Source organism: Copadichromis virginalis, linkage group LG3 (genome assembly GCF_057382275.1).
Source record: "Copadichromis virginalis isolate Kocher_CV1m ecotype Utaka linkage group LG3, C_Virginalis_male_GT1.1, whole genome shotgun sequence".
Taxonomy (NCBI): domain Eukaryota; kingdom Metazoa; phylum Chordata; class Actinopteri; order Cichliformes; family Cichlidae; genus Copadichromis; species Copadichromis virginalis.
The window spans coordinates 13,079,965-13,100,052 of NC_140620.1; the positions used below are offsets into that span (position 1 = coordinate 13,079,965).

The following is a 20,088-nucleotide window of genomic DNA, read 5'->3' on the forward strand; positions in this document are numbered from 1 at the left end:
CCAGAGCAGGTTAGTGTCGCAGCATGTGTTACCATGATGATTTACCTCAAAGTGAACCACCTTCGTAGAAAACCCGGTGTTAACCAATAATTACCTGGATAAGTCAAAATCTAGATTCCTGCAGTCGCACACCTGCTAGTTTTGTGCCAAAAGTGAGTTTTGCTGTTTCTATGTGTTTTTGATGTGTGATGATATCTTTACTTATGCTGTTGACTACAGTAGTTACCAACGTATGTCATCTCTGACAGAGCTCCCATGCTCCTCTCACACTGAAGTCACTCAGCCTCTCCAATCATAAACCCTTATTAAGTCTTTTCCTTATAATAAAACTCTTTTAGTTACGAGCCTTTGTGTGCTGAGTCATCTTTATGGGTCCAGCTATGGTTTGTGGCTCAGCTGCAGGGGAGGGGTGGAGCAGTGGGGTGTGGTGCCAGGGGATGCTCCACACACCTGTCCTCCATCATCTAATCATGCCTTCCCTATTTCAGCAGGATGTTGCGACCTGTGGGGGGAGAGAGAGAGAGAGAGAGAGAGAGAGAGAGAGAGAGAGAGAGAGAGAGAGAGAGAGAGAGATATGATGCACAAGCATAAAGGTGAATAAACCGTGTAAAAGTGTTCAAGTCTCTGTAACGCTGTGTGCCTTTGTCCTTTAAATAAAAGATGTTTTTAAAAACACTGACATATGAATCATTAAAAAGCATAAAAAGGCACCTAACTCAAAGGATGAACCAGCAAATAAGCAATTTATTTATGTGACTCAAATTCTTCTAGATTAAAGGGGAAATGTATGAGAAAAATGGCCAATTTAACAAGAAATAACTCAGAAAATAGTTTTTCTTTGATAAAGGAAACTCGTGACTTTGCACATTTGGTTTGCTGTGCTTTATGCCAACATTAGATAACCTAATATAATATTCTTGTCAACAGAGAAGTATATGTGTATTATATATATTATAGCACAGAATCACCACATTATCATCGACATCCAAACTTTGAACAGATGTAAACTTTGTTCAGAACAAACTGATGTAAATTTGTGTATCAAAAACTACAACAAAATGGATGCAAGGACATCACTGGTTACAGGTTAAGATATCAATATGATCAGTGGTACAGCAGGACGCAATCACACAGATTAGAGTAATCTATCCTTTGAGTTGTTTTCTTCTTCTCAAAATGTAACCGTGGCTCAGTAGTCGGCTTGATAGTGTCTGCACTTGTTCAGGCGTGTCGAACTCCAGGCCTCAGGGGCCGGTGTCCTGCAGGTTTTAGATGTGTCCTTGATCCAACACAGCAGATTTAAATGGCTAAATGACCTCCTCAACATGTCTTGAAGTTCTTCAGAGGCCTGGTAATGACCTAATCATTTGATTCAGGTGTGGTGACCCAGGGTGAGCTCTACAACCTGCAGGACAGCGGCTCTACCGGTCTGGAGTTGGACACCCCTGGTTTAGTTGTTCATTTCCATGTCTGAACTTCTTGTAGCTGTGGTAAACAGGTGTTACATTGTGAACTGTTACTCTTTGTGTTGGACTGCCATCTTGTGGTGCATTTAGGAATTGTTCAGAATCCTTAATGCACCATGCAGTTTTTGCTTGCTTACAAAATCAGGGTGATGAAACTTTATAAGAAGATTGTTATGTGAGTGTTTTAGGCCAATTATGTTTCTTTTTCACAAACCACATCATGTATTATTGTAGAGTCGACCTTACAATATAAAGCACCTTGAGGTGACATTTGGAGCTGTAAAAACAACATTTAATGTCTGCTCCTCATTCACCGTCACATTGCATACAAAACAAACGTTCTCGTGCATGTACGGCTTCTGACTGAGGATTAGTGCAGCAACACAATCCAGCATTAAACTGATGAACACCATTCTGTACAGTTATAAAATAGCTTTTTTGCTACAAGGTGATCCTCAAGCTAACAACTTGCATGTTGGTGTAATGCAGCATGATGTGCATGTGGAGGTGAAAAGAAGACGTGTCAGGCCTGAAATCTGCAGCAGACGAACAACATCACCATGAATCATTTATTTCTGGTTCATCACATGAAACAGCCAATCAGAAGTCTGTTCACAAAACAGATAAAGATCATAATTTCATAACTGCAAGAACATAAAGAAAACCTTTCACCTCTGTACGTTACAAAAACACCCATAATAAAAAACAACATTACACAGGTATAAATGTAAAGATGGGACATAGAGATGAAGACACATTAAGGACATTTATATTGTTCACTTCATCTTCCTGCATCAGGAGCTGAATAGAAGCTGGCGAGGTTCACAGTTCAGAGTCAGAGAGAAACATCTACAGTTCAGCTGCATGAATTTTTAGTTTCATAACAGCACCTAAAACAAGCTTGTTATACAAACTTTTTCACACTGTGCTGCAGTTAAAGAAGAAAAGGCCACACGAGGTCGATATTTTAAACCAACACAAAAAAACTGCTCAATTTAAAGTTAATTTGAATGAAATTAACCTGGATGTTAACGATGGTTCATTTCTAACTTATCTTCAGGTCATCTGTGTAACTGTCCTCCTGCGCAGACGTAAGAGGCTGTGTGATCTCTGGATCATCGTAAGTCTTAGATTGAAGTCGTCTTTGTATCCAAAACCTAACAACACCGACAACAAGAAGCACAGCGGCACAAAGAAACGCAGCAGAAACTGCCAATCCAACAGGTCCATCCTCCTCCCCTCTGCCTTCCTTTCCTCCATCCTCCTTCCCTCCGTCCTCTGTGTGTCCTCCTGTCGGACCTGCAGGTGAGAAACAGGTGTGAGGTGTCAGCTGATCAAATGAAATTAATTGGATTTAAAATGTATTCTTGGGGATAAATATCCTGATGAAGCTTATAATTTATCCTCTAGTAGCTTTAACGTCAGCAGCCTGGGCAATAGATTAGAATCCAGTACGAAACATTTACACGGTTTACACATCACTAAATTAAAACTCTGTGAGTCTGATGTTACACTCAGTGGTTTTAGTGAGATACAGTTTAAAAAGCTGCACATATGAAACATTTTCCCCCAGCAGAGAATCGACATCACACTGAACACATGCTGGACATGACCAGGTTATGTTTTTAACATTAGTCACCATGGTGATTTAACCAGGTAAAAACAGAGTCTGACACAGGAAGTAACATAGTTCGCTCAGACATTAATGACTCTGTACCGTAAGTAAAAAACAAACAAACAAACAGCCACAAAGACAACAGCTGGAGAAACATCTGTCTACCTCTGACATCCACCAGCTCATCCATACAACAAACACACATCAACAACCAGGAAGCAGCTTCACCTCTGATCACACACACACTCAACTCTACTCACTCACCTGGAGGAACAACAGCCAGGTGGATGATGCTGGGAATCTCCAATGAGTCTGTTTCTGCCATGAACACATGACACATGTATGTTCCAGCGTCATTAATCGTCACATCCTTCAGAATCAAAGACACGTCTCCATCCTTCATCTGTCTGTCCTGCAGATCCACCCGGTTCTTAAAAGATGGATGCAGGTGTGTTGGATCAGAGAGACCAGCCTGGTACAAAAGCACATATTCTGGCTTCAGGTCAGCGTTCTTCCAGTGCACAGCTGTGATGTTGTTGTTTGGAGCTCGACATGTCAGAGTGACGTCCTGTCCAGACTCAGCTGTGATGTTTTTCTGGTCTGAAAGAGGAAACAACACAGAGCAGAGAGGTTAAAGGTCAAAGTACAACTATGATCAGAATGATTGACTTTAAATATTTTGTTTATTTCCTTTGACATTTGAGTTTTTAGTCATGTTGGATTTAATGAACCTCTGAACATCCAGCAGGTCACCAGTGACCCACTGAGGGGGAATTTTAGCCTCATGCTAAACATGCAAAGTGTCAGAAACTACAAGATGTTAGCTTCCACAGAACAACAACATGTGCTGATAATAAGTGAACATAATGTGTGAGAGAAAGCAGCCTCTCATTATAAGACACTGTGAGTCTCTGCATGCTGCCTTTATGGAGCTACAGCTGTTTGTGTACACTGAACAAGAAGCTTTGTAGCTGTATATAAAAATAACTGTTTGTTTCAGTTCTATGAAGCTTTGAGTATTTTGGATCAGTAGCTGCTGTGTTTGTTGCATCATATTGCTGTAATTGTTTATATGCTTTATATATTCTGAGGTAAGTTGATCTATAGTGTTACATCATATTCTATAAGGATGTTATGTGTTTATAACTTTCTGCCCAGTTTGACCCATTTAGCAGAAGTCAGCCTGTTTAAGGCTCTGATATCTATTCTGTATGACTTACAGCAGTTATGACATGGTCTGATTTTCTCACCCAATAAAGGAATATTTCATATATCAGTCGACTCTTCATTCTATCAGAAACAGTTATCACAGCTCGTACATTTGCTGTTTACACATATATGTAAGCATTGAGCCAAATTTAGTAATGCCAACATACTGAAGGCACATTTGTCTCTTATCCTCCTAGGACCTGCCGTCCACATATGTGGACATCACATTTTGGGTTATTTAGACCAAAATACTCAATTTTGCTCTGCATGGGCCTGATATCCACGTACCAGGACGTTATACTGCCACTGTTCTGTCAAATATTTTAAACGAATATCCTCATACGTGGCTCTTATTGTTCTTAAAAACAAAAATAAGGTGAAAAAAAAATCTGATAATTCTCTGTTTTTACATTCATCAGGCCTCAATGTGCCCAGATATCAAAGAGAAATTAAAAATGCATGTCATGGAAGAGTTCGGGTCTTACGAGGTTAAATATAATACATCTACATATACACTGTCACAGATACTTGAGTGTCTTCGAGTGAAGATTTAAGGTGATAGGACATAATAACTGCAACTTGAGTCTTTACTGAAGCTCAGTGTTTGACACAGAGTTCACGCACATGTGCTGTACCAGTGTACCTGCACATGTGACGTGACAACAGAAGTGATTTGATTTGAGAGTTCAAACTCACTGCTGTAATAACTTAGAATGATTAATATAATAACTATAATATTGGCCATATCAGCCATACATTTATACAGCCATATTTCGCACATGACTATGAGAGGCGGAAGAGGAAGTAGTTCCTTTGAATGTAGACAATCCGAATGTTATAGCTTCTTCCCACTGTGTTCCTGTTAATGATAAACTACAAATGTACCCTAAATTACTAAAATATCGATATTTTAATGTGAGAATCGATTCTAGAACATAAATGATTGGTATCGGAGGAATCGATATTTCAGGATCGACCCGCACTACACTACTGCGCGTGCTCCGGCGCGTGCGGTCGCTACAGTGGGACACTTCCTGTCCACACAGATGCTAAGTGTCCACTCAGCCTCTTGTCTCCGTCACACACAGACAAACTGAATCCATATGAAAGTAATTCTTTACGAAATTTTGTTAACATATAAAGAGGCTGATACTATTTAATCGTCTTTATGTCAGCGTCAGATATATTTGGGCTTAAAACAGGTAAACCTCACCTGCAGAGACGAACACGACAAACATCAGCGTGGAGCAGAGCGTTGCAGTTACAGCAGACATGTCCGTGATCTCTGTTTCTGCCGATCTGACTCTTAGTTTGTTCTGAGTCTGTTGGCATTTCCTAGTGATGCGACGTTTTGTATCGAGGCTTCGAAGCGTGTGTCGAGTAATGGAGGGGGCGTTTCCGCGATGCGCGTATCGAGGCTTGCTTCATTTATGGGAGGAGCTGAAAATGATGACGTCCGAAGCCTCGCTGTACCACGTGACTGGTTCATGAAGTGGTTTGAACTTTGCCGCGAGCTATGACAGCGATATAAACCCCTCAGACTTCATTCAAAATGTGGGTGTTTGATTGAGAGTTGCGGTTAGTGAGAGTTTGGAGGTTTCTGAGAGTGAGGAGAGAAAGTCAGGAGAGAATGGAGCCAGCTAAGAAGAGGAGGATGTCCTCCCCTGTGTGGGAACATTTTGATCTTATTCCTCCCAACAAACTTGAGGGTGCATGGGAGTTTGCCCAACCAGTCTACATGTGTTTTGTGGACTTGGAGAAGGCATTCGACCGTGTCCCTCGGGGTGTCCTGTGGGAGGTGTTGCGGGAATATGGGGTGTCTGGCCCATTGCTACGGGCCATTCGATCCCTATACAACCGTTGCAAGAGCTTGGTTCGCATTGCCGGCAATAAGTCGGACTCGTTCCCGGTGGGTGATGGGCTCCGCCAGGGCTGCCCTTTGTCTCCGGTTCTGTTCATAATTTTTATGGACAGGATTTCTAGGCGCAGCCAAGTGGCGGAGGGCTTTCGCTTTGGTGGCCTCAGAATCTCATCTCTGATTTTTGCAGATGATGTGGTTCTGTTGGCTTCATCGGGTGAGGGCCTCCAGCTCGCACTGGAACGGTTCGAGGCCGAGTGTGAAGCAGCGGGAATGAGGATCAGCACCTCCAAATCTGAGGCCATGGTTCTCAGCCGGAAAAGGGTGGAGTGCCCACTCCGGGTCGGGGATGAGTTCCTGCCCCAAGTGGAGGAGTTCAAGTATCTCGGGGTCTTGTTCGCGAGTGATGGGAGAAGGGAGCCGGAGATCGACAGACGGATTGGGGCTGCAGCTGCAGTAATGCGGACGCTGCACCGGTCCGTCGTGGTGAAGAGGGAGCTGAGTGTAAAAGCGAAGCTCTCAATTTACCGGTCGATCTACGTCCCTACCCTCACCTATGGCCACGAGCTGTGGGTAGTGACCGAAAGAACGAGATCGCGGATACAAGCGGCAGAAATGAGCTTCCTCCGAAGGGTGGCTGGCCTCTCCCTTAGAGATAGGGTGAGAAGTTCGGCCATCCGGGAGGGGCTCAGAGTAGAGCAGCTGCTGCTCCACATCGAAAGGAGCCAGCTGAGGTGGTTCGGGCATCTGACAAGGATGCCCCCTGGGCGCCTCCTGGGTGAGGTGTTCCAGGCATGTCCCACCGGGAGGAGGCCCCGGGGCAGACCCAGGACACGCTGGAGAGATTATATCTCTCGGCTGGCCTGGGAACGCCTTGGTATTCCCCCGGATAAGCTGGAGGAGGTGGCTGGGGAGAGGGAGGTCTGGGCCTCTTTGCTTAGGCTGCTGCCCCCGCGACCCGGCCTCGGATAAAGCGGATGACGATGGATGGATGGATGGATCCTCCCAACAAGGTATGTAGATTTCTACAGAAGATGTATTTTCATAATACTGATGGTGCAATACAATTTATGTTAAGCTGTCTGTACTTTTGTACAAGGTGAAGTGTTTGCTATGTGCCAGGGAGCTGGGATATAACAACAACACCTCATCCATGCTTAGGCACTACAGAGCTTTGCATGAGAATAAGGGGAACACCGATTGTGGAGCAAGACCAGGTGAGCCATCAAATGCCATGATAATATAGCATGCAGTAATGTTACTAAATGATATAACAATATTATACAGCTGTTATAAGTTACGTGTGTGATATTTATATTTGTGCTTTATCTTTATTGTCTTTCCTCAGGAGAACAATCTCAAATAGATGAAGACCTGGTCAGCATGGTGATTGAGGACTCACAGCCATTTAGCATTGTGGAGGACAAAGGATTCAAAAGATGTGTTAAATCATTAAATCCTAGCTATGTTCTCCCCAATAAAGGTTATAAAAGCAGTGAAAATTTAGTTTTTACTGAATAAAATGTGAACAGGCAGGACTGAGGCTCAAAGCCTCAGTGTGTAGCTGTCCATACCTCAACGTTACAAAAGCACAACCACTGTCCACACCCCAACCACACCTCACCTCACAGTAAATGATCATTTCCATTTCAAGCATTTCCAAATAATCATTTTCCATACTGCCACTATAAATATACACAGTATACTGCCATCACTACAATATAGATGTTTTACACACTCCTTTTGTTGTTGACATTTACAGGCTGTGTGCAAAAGGCCACACTCTTCAAATTCATGCCAACTAATATTTTTACGTCCAGTAGGTGTCCTACTAGAGCAAATGAAGCTTTGCGCTGGGATGAACCAATTGGATGAAAAGCTTCAGTGCTTCATGAAGTTTCATGCCCATCACTAGTATTTTCACTGAACAACTAAACCTGAGTTTAAACCTGAACACATCAGATTACATTTAAGGTTTAAATAAAGCTGAAAGTCACTGACTACGAATCTGTGTCTGAGACGCTCATGCAGAGGCTACGCTTTCGACTTCTTCTTCTTCTTCTGTATAGGGTTTATTGGCGGCAAAATGGTGCATTACCGCCACCAACTGGTGTGGAGTTTGGACCGAAATGACATAAATAAATAAATAATAATAATAATGTAAATCTTTCCGAACAAATGCCTTAAAAACCAAAATACAGCCTGATAACTTTCACTTATAGAGCTCATGCGAAACAATCAATCAAGTCCAACTTCACTTTCGTATCGTCCAGCTTTTTGAGCAGTTGTCTCCTTTCCATATCATACTTCTGACAATGCAATAAAACATGTTCTATTGTTTCCTGTTCCCTACTGCAGTCACACTCCTCTGTACAGTGTTTACTTATTAAAAATGTGCTATTTAAACCAGTGTGTCCGAATCTCAGTCGAGATATAACCGTCTCCACTCTCCTGTTTCGTCCTGTACTTCTCATTTCCACCACTTTGCTTTGGATTTCATAAAACCATCGCCCTTTCCTCCCTGCCTCTCTTCATTCTCACACCTTGGCTCGTGTGATTAGGTTTGATTAAAAGGCTTACATGGAAAACACATATTGGGGAAATGACTGAGAAATCTAAAAAGGTTTTGAATATTTTACATGTTTCAAAAGCAGCGAATGGGTTGCAGAAAAAACAACATGAAAAGCTTTATATATAAGTGTCATTAGATCATGGATTATGTATGTCTGGTCTATGGCTCAGCAGCTAAAAGATTGTTAAATCACTTGGATAAAACCCAGTATCAAGTGTTGAGGTTGTGTTTTGGGGCCATTAAAATGTTTCAATTGCAAGTCGAAATGAATGAACTACTGTTAGAAATAAGAAGACATCAGCTTTAACTTACTGGGCAAAGTTAAAGGGACATGGTGAAAAACACATAGCACATGATATAGTTAAACCTTGTCAAAAACAAGAAAAATAAAGGGAATCAACAGGAAGTTTTGGTTAAATTACAGGGAAAAATACATTAGAAAGGAATTAGTAAGAAAAGTATTAGTTCAGCAGCATCATTTTCAGTTTTACCACCATGGTTATACAAAGAACTCCTGATTTTCATTTACTACACAAGGTAAGAGGGCTGATATATATATATATATATATAATATTCATGTTAAAAATATGAACAAGCATGACACAGGGAATTGTGAATTCTGTGGACAAGAGGAGACATTTGAACATGTAATGTTAGAATGTGGTAAATAACAGGAAAGCAACAAATACTCAGATTTGAATAACAGAAGAATTGTATTCAGTTAAAGGTAAAATAAATATTTCAGAGGAATACAGGTGATGTAATTAATAGGACAATATTTGGGTTTTCGAGAGCAACTGCTGTTAATATGAGAAAAAGCTGTTCCGATCCACTAAGGCACCTGAAGTTGTCTGCGCACCGCGATAAAAAGATAGAGGAAGAGGTAGTCGTAGTTTTTAAATAAACTTTATTTAGAACCGTAACAATGACAATCTCAGACAGACAATCGAATCATAACGTACACTCCCCTTTCTTTTCTCCCAATCAGAGGAAAACACATCATTGCGGAAGAGGTAGTAGTAGCGGTGTTGCCAACTTAGCGACTTTGTCGCAATATTTAGCGACTTTTCAGACACCGTTTAAGCTGGGCTCACACTGTGCGATTTTTTCAGTCGTGTTGTTCAGCTTCTGCTCAAACTGCACGATTGACTCGCAGGGGTTAGAAGTTCAGAAGAAGGTCTCACACTATACGGCCCGATGCTCAGATGCGACCTGAGAGCTCACACTGTGCGTCCATAACATGAAGCTTATAACACAAAATCTGTCGCTCACTCCCTCTCTGTCTTTCACTCACACAGACACACCACCACCATCAACTTTGCTAAATTGCTAATGAAAAACATGATCAGGCAGCTGTGATTGAGCAGCAGTGTAGATCCAACTATTTTCACGGTTGTTGTGGTCGTGATCATTTTGTGAGGCCACATCGAAAAGGCTCGGATGAGCTTTCCAAAGTTCTACAAGTTGTGCCTCCATCGCTTGTGTCCAGATCACACGCTGCACTGCACGTGCTGCTCCGTCTGTTCGCTAACATTTCTGTGTTTGCGCGTGCGCAGTGTGAGAGGCTGCGGAGACACCCTCACGACGGCCGAGAGGACTTCAAACAGGTTTGAAATCCTCCCGATTGATGGTCGTGAGGTGTTAATCTCTTCTCTACCCCACGTATACTACACGATGCACGACACACGATGAAGGCGAAACTCGGCCGATCCCCAAAACCGTCGCACGACTCAAAAATTGCACAGTACATGGCCAGAACAGATGTTCACCCTACGGTCCAAACTGCAAATGAATCTCTCATGAGCGACGCTGCCGTTCTGACTGGAGCAGCGCTAGATGTACAACATTGTTTTTGTCTAAAATAAATCGATGCACTGATTCCAATCATAAAGAAGGAGGGTTGGAGTTGTGCCATGAAAAGGTTGCAGTTCTAAATATGTAGTAAGTTCTTTTAGGGTGTTTTTAACTGACTTTGTCTCTTCCACGATGTCATTTCTCTCTCCTACAGGATCTGTTACAATTATTCAAATTGGGTGATGACGTCATTTAACGACTTCTAGCGAATTTTAGGACAGCCAATAGAAATTTCCCTTACCGAGGAGTCGGCAAAACTGAGTAGTAGTAGTTAAATCGGAAGTGTGGAGTCAGTTGCTTAAATCTTTCAGCTTTTTTAAACCTTAAATTTAATTGAATCTCATCAGGTTTTAAACTCAGGTTCAGTTGTTCGCTGAAATTAGCGACAGATTTAGACTTCAGAACAAATCAAAGAAGCGCTGGATGATCAGTAATAATGACACGGAAATGTCTGCCGTAACTGCATCACGCTGCTCCGCTTTGCTGTTTGCTGTCGTCGTCGTGTTCGCCTCTGCAGGTGAGGTTTACAGTTAGAAACTAAACTGAGTTTATCTGACAACAATAGACCAGCATCGACTAGTTTACATGTTGTTAAGAGTAATAATAACAATGATAATAATATGGATTTAGTTTGTCTGTGTGGACACGTGGAAACATCTGTAATCCAGCTGTGACAGAGACAAAGTGTAATGTGTGTGTCAGTGTGATGTGTTGTAGTGTCAGGAGTCAGGATGCAGCTACAAAGCTTCTTGTTCAGTGTATACAAACAGCTGTAGCTCCATAAAGGCAGCATGCAGAGACTCACAGTGTCTTATAATGAGAGGCTGCTTTCTCTCACACATTATGTTCACTTATTATCAGCACATGTTGTTGTTCTGTGGAAGCTAACATCTTGTAGTTTCTGACACTTTGCATGTTTAGCATGAGGCTAAAATTCCCCCTCAGTGGGTCACTGGTGACCTGCTGGATGTTCAGAGGTTCATTAAATCCAACATGACTAAAAACTCAAATGTCAAAGGAAATAAACAAAATATTTAAAGTCAATTATTCTGATCATAGTTGTACTTTGACCTTTAACCTCTCTGCTCTGTGTTGTTTCCTCTTTCAGAGCAGAAAAACATCACAGCTGAGTCTGGACAGGACGTCACTCTGACATGTCGAGCTCCAAACAACAACATCATAGTTGTGTACTGGAAGAACGCTGACCTGAAGCCAGATTATGTGCTTTTGTACCAGGATGGTCTCTCTAATTCAACACACCAGCATCCATCTTTTAAGAACCGGGTGGATCTGCAGGACAGACAGATGAAGGATGGAAACGTGTCTTTGATTCTGAAGAACGTGACGATTAATGACGCTGGAACATACGAGTGTCATGTGTTCATGGCAGAAACAGACTCATTGAAGATTCCCAGCATCATCCACCTGGCTGTCGTTCCTCCAGGTGAGTGAGTAGAGTTGAGTGTGTGCGTGATCAGAGGTGAAGCTGCTTCCTGGTTGTTGATGTGTGTTTGTTGTATGGATGAGCTGGTGGATGTCAGAGGTAGACAGATGTTTCTCCAGCTGTTGTCTTTGTGGCTGGTAGTCTAGAGTTGACTTGTTCTTACTTATTATCAGCACATGTTGTTGTTCTGTGGAAGCTAACATCTTGTAGTTTCTGACACTTTGCATGTTTAGCATGAGGCTAAAATTCCCCCTCAGTGGGTCACTGGTGACCTGCTGGATGTTCAGAGGTTCATTAAATCCAACATGACTAAAAACTCAAATGTCAAAGGAAATAAACAAAATATTTAAAGTCAGTCATTCTGATCATAGTTGTACTTTGACCTTTAACCTCTCTGCTCTGTGTTGTTTCCTCTTTCAGACCCAAAGATCATCACAGCTGAGTCTGGACAGGACGTCACTCTGACATGTCGAGCTCCAACCAAGAAGATCAGAAGTGTAGTATGGAGCAGAACTGACAAGCCAGGATTTGTGCTTTTGTACCAGGCTGGTCGCTTTGTTACAGATCACCAGCATCCATCTTTTAAGAACCGGGTGGATCTGCAGGAAAGACAGATGAAGTATGGAGACGTGTCTTTGAATCTGAAGGATGTGAGGATCAATGACACTGGAACATACATGTGTCGTGTCCTCAATGAAAGAACCAGCTCATTGAAGATCATCAGTATCGTCTACTTGAGTGTTCCTCCAGGTGAGTGAGTAGAGTTGAGTGTGTGTGTGATCAGAGGTAAATGGCCTGTATTTATATAGCGCTTTACTAGTCCCTAAGGACCCCAAAACGCTTTTCACATCCAGTCATCCACACATTCACACACTGGTGATGGCAAGCTACATTGTAGCCACAGCCACCCTGGGGCGCACTGACAGAGGCGAGGCTGCTGGACACTGGCGCCACCGGGCCCTCTGACCACCACCAATAGGCAACGGGTGAAGTGTCTTGCCCAAGGACACAACAACCGAGACTGTCGGAGCCGGGGCTCGAACCGGCAACCTTCCGATTACAAGGCGAACTCCCAACTCTTGAGCCACGATCGCCCCAGAGGTGAAGCTGCTTCCTGGTTGTTGATGTGTGTTTGTTGTATGGATGAGCTGGTGGATGTCAGAGGTAGACAGATGTTTCTCCAGCTGTTGTCTTTGTGGCTGGTAGTCTAGAGTTGTAGAGCAGCATTGTTTGGTTAGAGCAGAAACAAAGACATTTATGAATCCGTCTCTTCTTCTCTTGCTCTCTAACTCGTCTGTAAACATGAAACTTAGATTACACAGGAAACACGTGATCTCACCCAAAGAACAGTCGCCGTCCTGCTTTGAAACAACCAGAACAAAACAAAAGCACGTTTGCACTATTCCAGCACGGCTGGAGCACACACTGGCTGATGTGACAATTCATGGATATAATTTCCAATATTTCTTTAGCTCCCACCACATCTTTAAATGGTAAATGGCCTGTATTTATATAGCGCTTTACTAGTCCCTAAGGACTCCAAAGCGCTTTACATATCCAGTCATCCACCCATTCACACACTGGTGATGGCAGCTACATTGTAGCCACAGCCACCGTGGGGCGCACTGACAGAGGCGAGGCTGCCGGACACTGGCGCCACCGGGCCCTCTGACCACCACCAGTAGGCAACGGGTGAAGTGTCTTGCCCAAGGACACAACGACCGAGACTGTCCAAGCCGGGGCTCGAACCGGCAACCTTCCGATTACAAGGCGAACTCCCAACTCTTGAGCCACGATCGCCCACAACAACCATGTGGGGTCAGGGGTCATGTTTGGCTTGAGACTTTTGAAAAGTAAATCATCATGTGTTTGAAAACGTGCTTCTTTAGCATCAGGCTAAAACTCTGCTGTACCTGTGATCTGGTCAATGGTCACAGCTCTCTGTCCCATCCAACCAAGTTACCCTTTATATATATGAAGTGCATCAAACCGCATGAATGGAGACGAGCGTCTGACTGACTGCTGGAGTCCAGCATCCACCCACACTCAGATGGCCTCCATCAGTTTTCTTTAGCACAGATGTGTCCTGCTCACTCTGGAGTCAGTGTTATCATCCTCATCTGTGACAATGTGAGACTCCAGCTGAGCTAGTTTGTTATTTATTAATTCACTGACTTCTATTATGTCCTGATAGTTTAACCGTAGAGTTTAATCCATGTGTAGCTGAGCAGACTCCCTGCATGTTGTTGCTGTTACAGAGAGAGGACGGCTGCTGTCACTCTGTCAGGTTTAGATCAAATCAAACTAAGCTGGCAGTTTATCTGAATACAGGCAGTGCTTATTGTAAAGTATATACAGTGGGGCAAAAAAGTATTTAGTCAGCCACCGATTGTGCAAGTTCCCCCACTTAAAATGATGACAGAGGTCAGTAATTTGCACCAGAGGTACACTTCAACTGTGAGAGACAGAATGTGAAAGAAAAATCCATGAATTCACATGGTAGGATTTGTAAAGAATTTATTCGTAAATTAGGGTGGAAAATAAGTATTTGGTCACCTCAAACAAGGAAAATCTCTGGCTCTCTCAGACCTGTAACGTCTTCTGTAAGAAGCTTTTCTGTCCCCCACTCGTTACCTGTATGAATGGCACCTGTTTGAACTCATCATCTGTATAAAAGACACCTGTCCACAGCCTCAAACAGTCAGACTCCAAACTCCGCCATGGCCAAGACCAAAGAGCTTTCGAAGGACACCAGGAAAAGTATTGTAGACCTGCACCAGACTGGGAAGAGTGAATCTACAATAGGCAAGCAGCTTGGTGTGAAAAAATCAACTGTGGGAGCAATCATCAGAAAATGGAAGACATACAAGACCACTGATAATCTCCCTCGATCTGGGGCTCCACGCAAGATCTCATCCCGTGGGGTCAAAATGATCATGAGAACGGTGAGCAAAGATCCCAGAACCACACGGGGGGACCTGGTGAATGACCTGCAGAGAGCTGGGACCACAGTAACAAAGGTCACCATCAGTAACACACTACAACGGCAGGGAATCAAATCCCGCAGTGCCAGACGTGTTCTGCTGCTGAAGCCAGTGCATGTCCAGGCCCGTCTGAAGTTTGCCAGAGAGCACATGGATGATACAGCAGAGGATTGGGAGAATGTCATGTGGTCAGATGAAACCAAAGTAGAACTTTTTGGTATAAACTCAACTCGTCGTGTTTGGAGGAAGAAGAATACCGAGTTGCATCCCAAGAACACCATACCTACTGTGAAGCATGGGGGTGGATACATCATGCTATGGGGCTGTTTTTCTGCCAAGGGGACAGGACGACTGATCCGTGTTAAGGACAGAATGAATGGGGCCATGTATCGTGAGATTTTGAGCCAAAACCTCCTTCCATCAGTGAGAACTTTGAAGATGAAACGAGGCTGGGTCTTCCAATATGACAATGATCCAAAACACACCGCCCGGGCAACAAAGGAGTGGCTCCGTAAGAAGCATTTGAAAGTCCTGGAGTGGCCTAGCCAGTCTCCAGACCTCAACCCCATAGAAAATCTGTGGCGGGAGTTGAAAGTCCGTGTTGCTCGGCGACAGCCCCAAAACATCACTGCTCTCGAGAAGATCTGCATGGAGGAATGGGCCAAAATACCAGCTACTGTGTGTGCAAACCTGGTAAAGACCTATAGTAAACGTTTGACCTCTGTTATTGCCAACAAAGGTTATGTTACAAAGTATTGAGTTGTATTTTTGTTATTGACCAAATACTTATTTTCCACCCTGATTTACGAATAAATTCTTTACAAATCCTACCATGTGGATTCATGGATTTTTCTTTCACATTCTGTCTCTCACAGTTGAAGTGTACCTCTGGTGCAAATTACTGACCTCTGTCATCATTTTAGGTGGGGGGACTTGCACAATCGGTGGCTGACTAAATACTTTTTTGCCCCACTGTATCTTTACTGCAGCTGTGTTAAAAACATGGCTGCCCTCTCGTTGTAATGAGACCAGCTGAGCAGAGTTACTGATCTGTAAGCAGTTTCCAAACTCCTGAGACTGATCACAGTGTGGCTTTGAACCTCTCATGCTGAAATCATCAGTATCTCTGTGACCAGCTGTGATAAACTGCTGATAAATGAACACATTATCTTTGTGCTATAAACTTACCTGCCAGAGCAAATACATAACAGCCAGAATACACAGTTGGTCTGTGTAACAACTGTAAAAAACTATTGTAAGGAGCTGGACCTCTTCAAGTTTGTTTAAAACGTTTAATCCGAGAAGCTTCTTCAGTTCTAAGAGCAACTGGTGGATCTCCCAGATTTTTAAGCCCTATGGGAGTGTCCCCCAGGAGGGTCATGGAGCACCTGTTGATCCTATTGATCCCACCATTCTGATGGACATAGAAGAGCCACCTCCACAGGATAAAGGACACTCTTTCGAGGATGCTAATGTTCACATTTTGGACAGAGAGGACAGATGGTTTTAAAGAGGAGTGAAAGAAGCCATCTACGTCCACTGTGAGCGACCATCGTTGATCATCAGGGGGGTCCTTTTGTCCCTCTTGGGGGGGAAACTCCCACAGAGCTTGAATCTGAATCACAGGTTCAGATGTTTCAGCCTCATAATAAACAAACACAGGTTCAGAGAGTCGAGGATTTGACCTTCCAAAAGTCTCAGACATGTTTTAACGAACTCTCAGTCTGCAAATTATAAAGAACAGCTCGATCAGTTTTAGTCATATTTAGTCAGATCATCCGTTTCCTTTGTTAAATTAAGAAAAATCCACCAGTATTTTCTCACTTTATACATATTGTGAATAGTTTGTATTAATCTGTTGTCCTGAACTAGAAGAGGAAACAGATTCTGTTCTGTTCTCCACTCATCACCTACCTGACAGCTGACACCTCACACCTGTTTCTCACCTGCAGGTCACACAGGAGGAGACACAGAGGAGGGAGAGAAGGAGGATGGAGGGAAGAAGGACGGAGGGAAGGAGGACGGAGGGAAGAAGGACGGAGGGAAGGAGGATGAAGGGAAGGAGGATGAAGGGAAGGAGGCTGGAGGGAAGAAGGATGGAGGGAAGGAGGACGAAGGGAAGAAGGACGGAGGGAAGGAGGATGAAGGGAAGAAGGACGGGGGGAAGACGGACGGAGGGAAGGAGGATGAAGGGAAGAAGGATGGGGGGAAGGAGGACGGAGGGAAGGAGGACGGAGGGAAGGAGGATGGAGGGAAGAAGGACGGGGGGAAGACGGACGGAGGGAAGGAGGACGAAGGGAAGAAGGATGGGGGGAAGGAGGACGAAGGGAAGAAGGATGGGGGGAAGGAGGACGAAGGGAAGAAGGATGGAGGGAAGGAGGATGGGGGGAAGGAGGACGGAGGGAAGAAGGACGGAGGGAAGGAGGATGAAGGGAAGAAGGATGGGGGGAAGGAGGACGGAGGGAAGGAGGACGAAGGGAAGAAGGACGGAGGGAAGGAGGATGGAGGGAAGAAGGATGGAGGGAAGGATGACAGAGGGAAGGAGGATGGGGGGAAGGAGGACGGAGGGAAGAAGGACGAAGGGAAGAAGGACGGGGGGAAGGAGGATGAAGGGAAGAAGGATGGGGGGAAGGAGGATGGAGGGAAGAAGGACGGAGGGAAGGAGGATGAAGGGAAGGAGGATGGGGGGAAGGAGGACGGAGGGAAGGAGGATGAAGGGAAGAAGGATGGGGGGAAGGAGGATGGAAGGAAGAAGGACAGAGGGAAGGAGGATGGGGGGAAGAAGGACAGAGGGAAGGAGGATGGGGGGAAGAAGGATGGAGGGAAGGAGGACGGTGGGAAGAAGGACAGAGGGAAGAAGGACGGAGGGAAGGAGGATGGAGGGAAGGAGGATGGAGGGAAGAAGGATGGAGGGAAGGAGGATGAAGGGAAGAAGGATGGGGGGAAGGAGGATGGAGGGAAGAAGGACAGAGGGAAGGAGGATGGGGGGAAGAAGGATGGAGGGAAGGAGGATGAAGGGAAGAAGGATGGGGGGAAGGAGGACGGAGGGAAGAAGGACGGAGGGAAGAAGGACGGAGGGAAGGAGGAGGGAGGGAAGAAGGACGGGGGGAAGGAGGACGGAGGGAAGAAGGACGGAGGGAAGAAGGACGGAGGGAAGGAGGATGGAGGGAAGAAGGATGGAGGGAAGGAGGTTGGAAGGAAGGATGAAGGGAAGGAGGATGGAGGGAAGGAGGATGGAAGGAAGGATGAAGGGAAGGAGGATGGAAGGAAGGATGAAGGGAAGGAGGATGGAGGGAAGGAGGATGGAAGGAAGGATGAAGGGAAGGAGGATGGAGGGAAGGAGGATGGAAGGAAGGATGAAGGGAAGGAGGATGGATCTGTTCGACTGATAGTTGGTCTGTCAGTTTCTGCTGTGCTTCTTGTTGTTGTTGCTCTTCTTATTAATCTGATCTGCAGAAAATATGAGAGGGGTTTTAGCACAACAAAACAAAACCTGAGAAAAAAACGTAAGAAAACAATTGAAAGGGCTGCAAAGTATTCAAAGCTGAATAATGCTGAGACTGACTTTCCATGAAGTCACTGTTACCCAGCGCGACGAAAAACATGATCAAGGACAGAAAGAAACTGATGATGCCCCATGTGACTTTTCCTCCTCAAGCCCAGCCCACTGGGAGACAGCTTGTTTTTGTGTTTGTGGTGTTTTGCTCGGCTGTGCCCTTTTTAACACTGTTGTGTTTAACTTTGTTTTTTTTATATCTCTGGAAATAAAAGTTTGGTTTGTAAAGAAAATGATAATGAGTGAAATCAGTCTGTCTGTCTACATTTATGAAGAAAACAGTGATCAAAAACTCAAATATTTACTCAATAAACTGAAAAAATGTTAAGATTTAACATTCCTGTGAATCACTAAACTAAGATGTATAACCACTGTTTTTGAAAACTGCTTCACATCTGTGCTGCATGGAGTCGACCAACTTGTGGCAGCTGTAAACAGATATACCAGCCCAGGAGGATTTGACAACCTTCCACAATTCCTCTGCGTTTCTTGGTTTTGCCTCAGAAACACCATTTTTGATGTCACAAGTTTTCTATTGGATTAAGGTCCGGGCACTCTGCTGGCCACTCCATGACCCTAATTTTATTGGTCTGGAACCAAGATGCTGCTCACTTACTGGTGTGTTTGGGGTCGTTGTGATGTTTAAACACCCATTTCATGGGCATTTCCTCTTCAGCATAAGGCAGCGTGACCTCTCCAAGTATTTCGATATAAGCAAATTGATCCCTGATATGAGATAAGTGGGCCCGACACCATAGTAAGAGAAACAGACTCCATCATGATGCTTGCACTGCCATGCTTCACAGTCTTCAGAGAGTACTGTGGCTTGAATTCAGTGTTTGGGGGTCTGAGGGCTCAGGGCCGTCCTGTTGTCATGGTATCAAGTGCATGACGACTCTCTGCACACACTCTGAGTCCTTATGCACATTTTCTATAAGTCCTCATCAGAGGAATGCAGCTCATCTAAATATCTGTAAAAAAGTTTTTGTTAATGCAAAGAAATATTTTTTTAAAAATTTCTGTAAATACTGAAAAAAAAAACAGGAACTTTCTGTCATTTCTCTGTTACTTCATTCATTTGGTTTTGTATGAGTGGTCATGGCAGAGAAGTTCCTCCTTCACATTCTCCAAAAACGTCCATTGGGCCGATTTGGACTCTTTGCCAGCCTGATTCTGGGCCCCAGGCCTTATGTTTGACACCCCTGCACTCAACTCTTTATAGCTCTGAAAACTAATTTAAGAACAACAAAAAAACCCTCAGAAAATAAAGTAACTGACAGAAATTTTAAATATGAGCATAATTCCACCAAAGAGGCTTTTTATTTTCAGGCTCTGGTTGTTTGAGGCTGTCAGACGCTCAGTTATTGACGATGATGCTTGAATTCAAACAGACAGACAACATGAAAGATGAGGAAATCCCTGAGCACTGTGCAGAGGACTCTGAGGATCCTCAGCGTCACTGTGACACGTGCCTGTATGTGCACATCTTTACTTTTAATAAGATGTTTCAACATGCAGACGTGAATCTAA

The 20,088-nt window shown here is 44.0% G+C and overlaps 1 protein-coding gene across 1 annotated transcript; it reads right to left on the bottom strand.

Moving 5' to 3' along the window:
• Positions 1-2,021: 2,021 nt before the first annotated feature.
• LOC146712881 (uncharacterized) lies at positions 2,022-5,698 on the bottom strand. Its single transcript, XM_085445562.1, has 3 exons — positions 5,504-5,698; positions 3,346-3,681; positions 2,022-2,765 (listed from the first exon to the last, which is right to left on the bottom strand). The coding sequence occupies exons 1-3, from the start codon at positions 5,562-5,564 to the stop codon at positions 2,512-2,514; spliced, it is 651 nt and encodes a 216-aa protein (XP_085301688.1). The 5' UTR covers positions 5,565-5,698; the 3' UTR covers positions 2,022-2,511.
• Between the last annotated feature and the right edge of the window lie 14,390 nt (positions 5,699-20,088).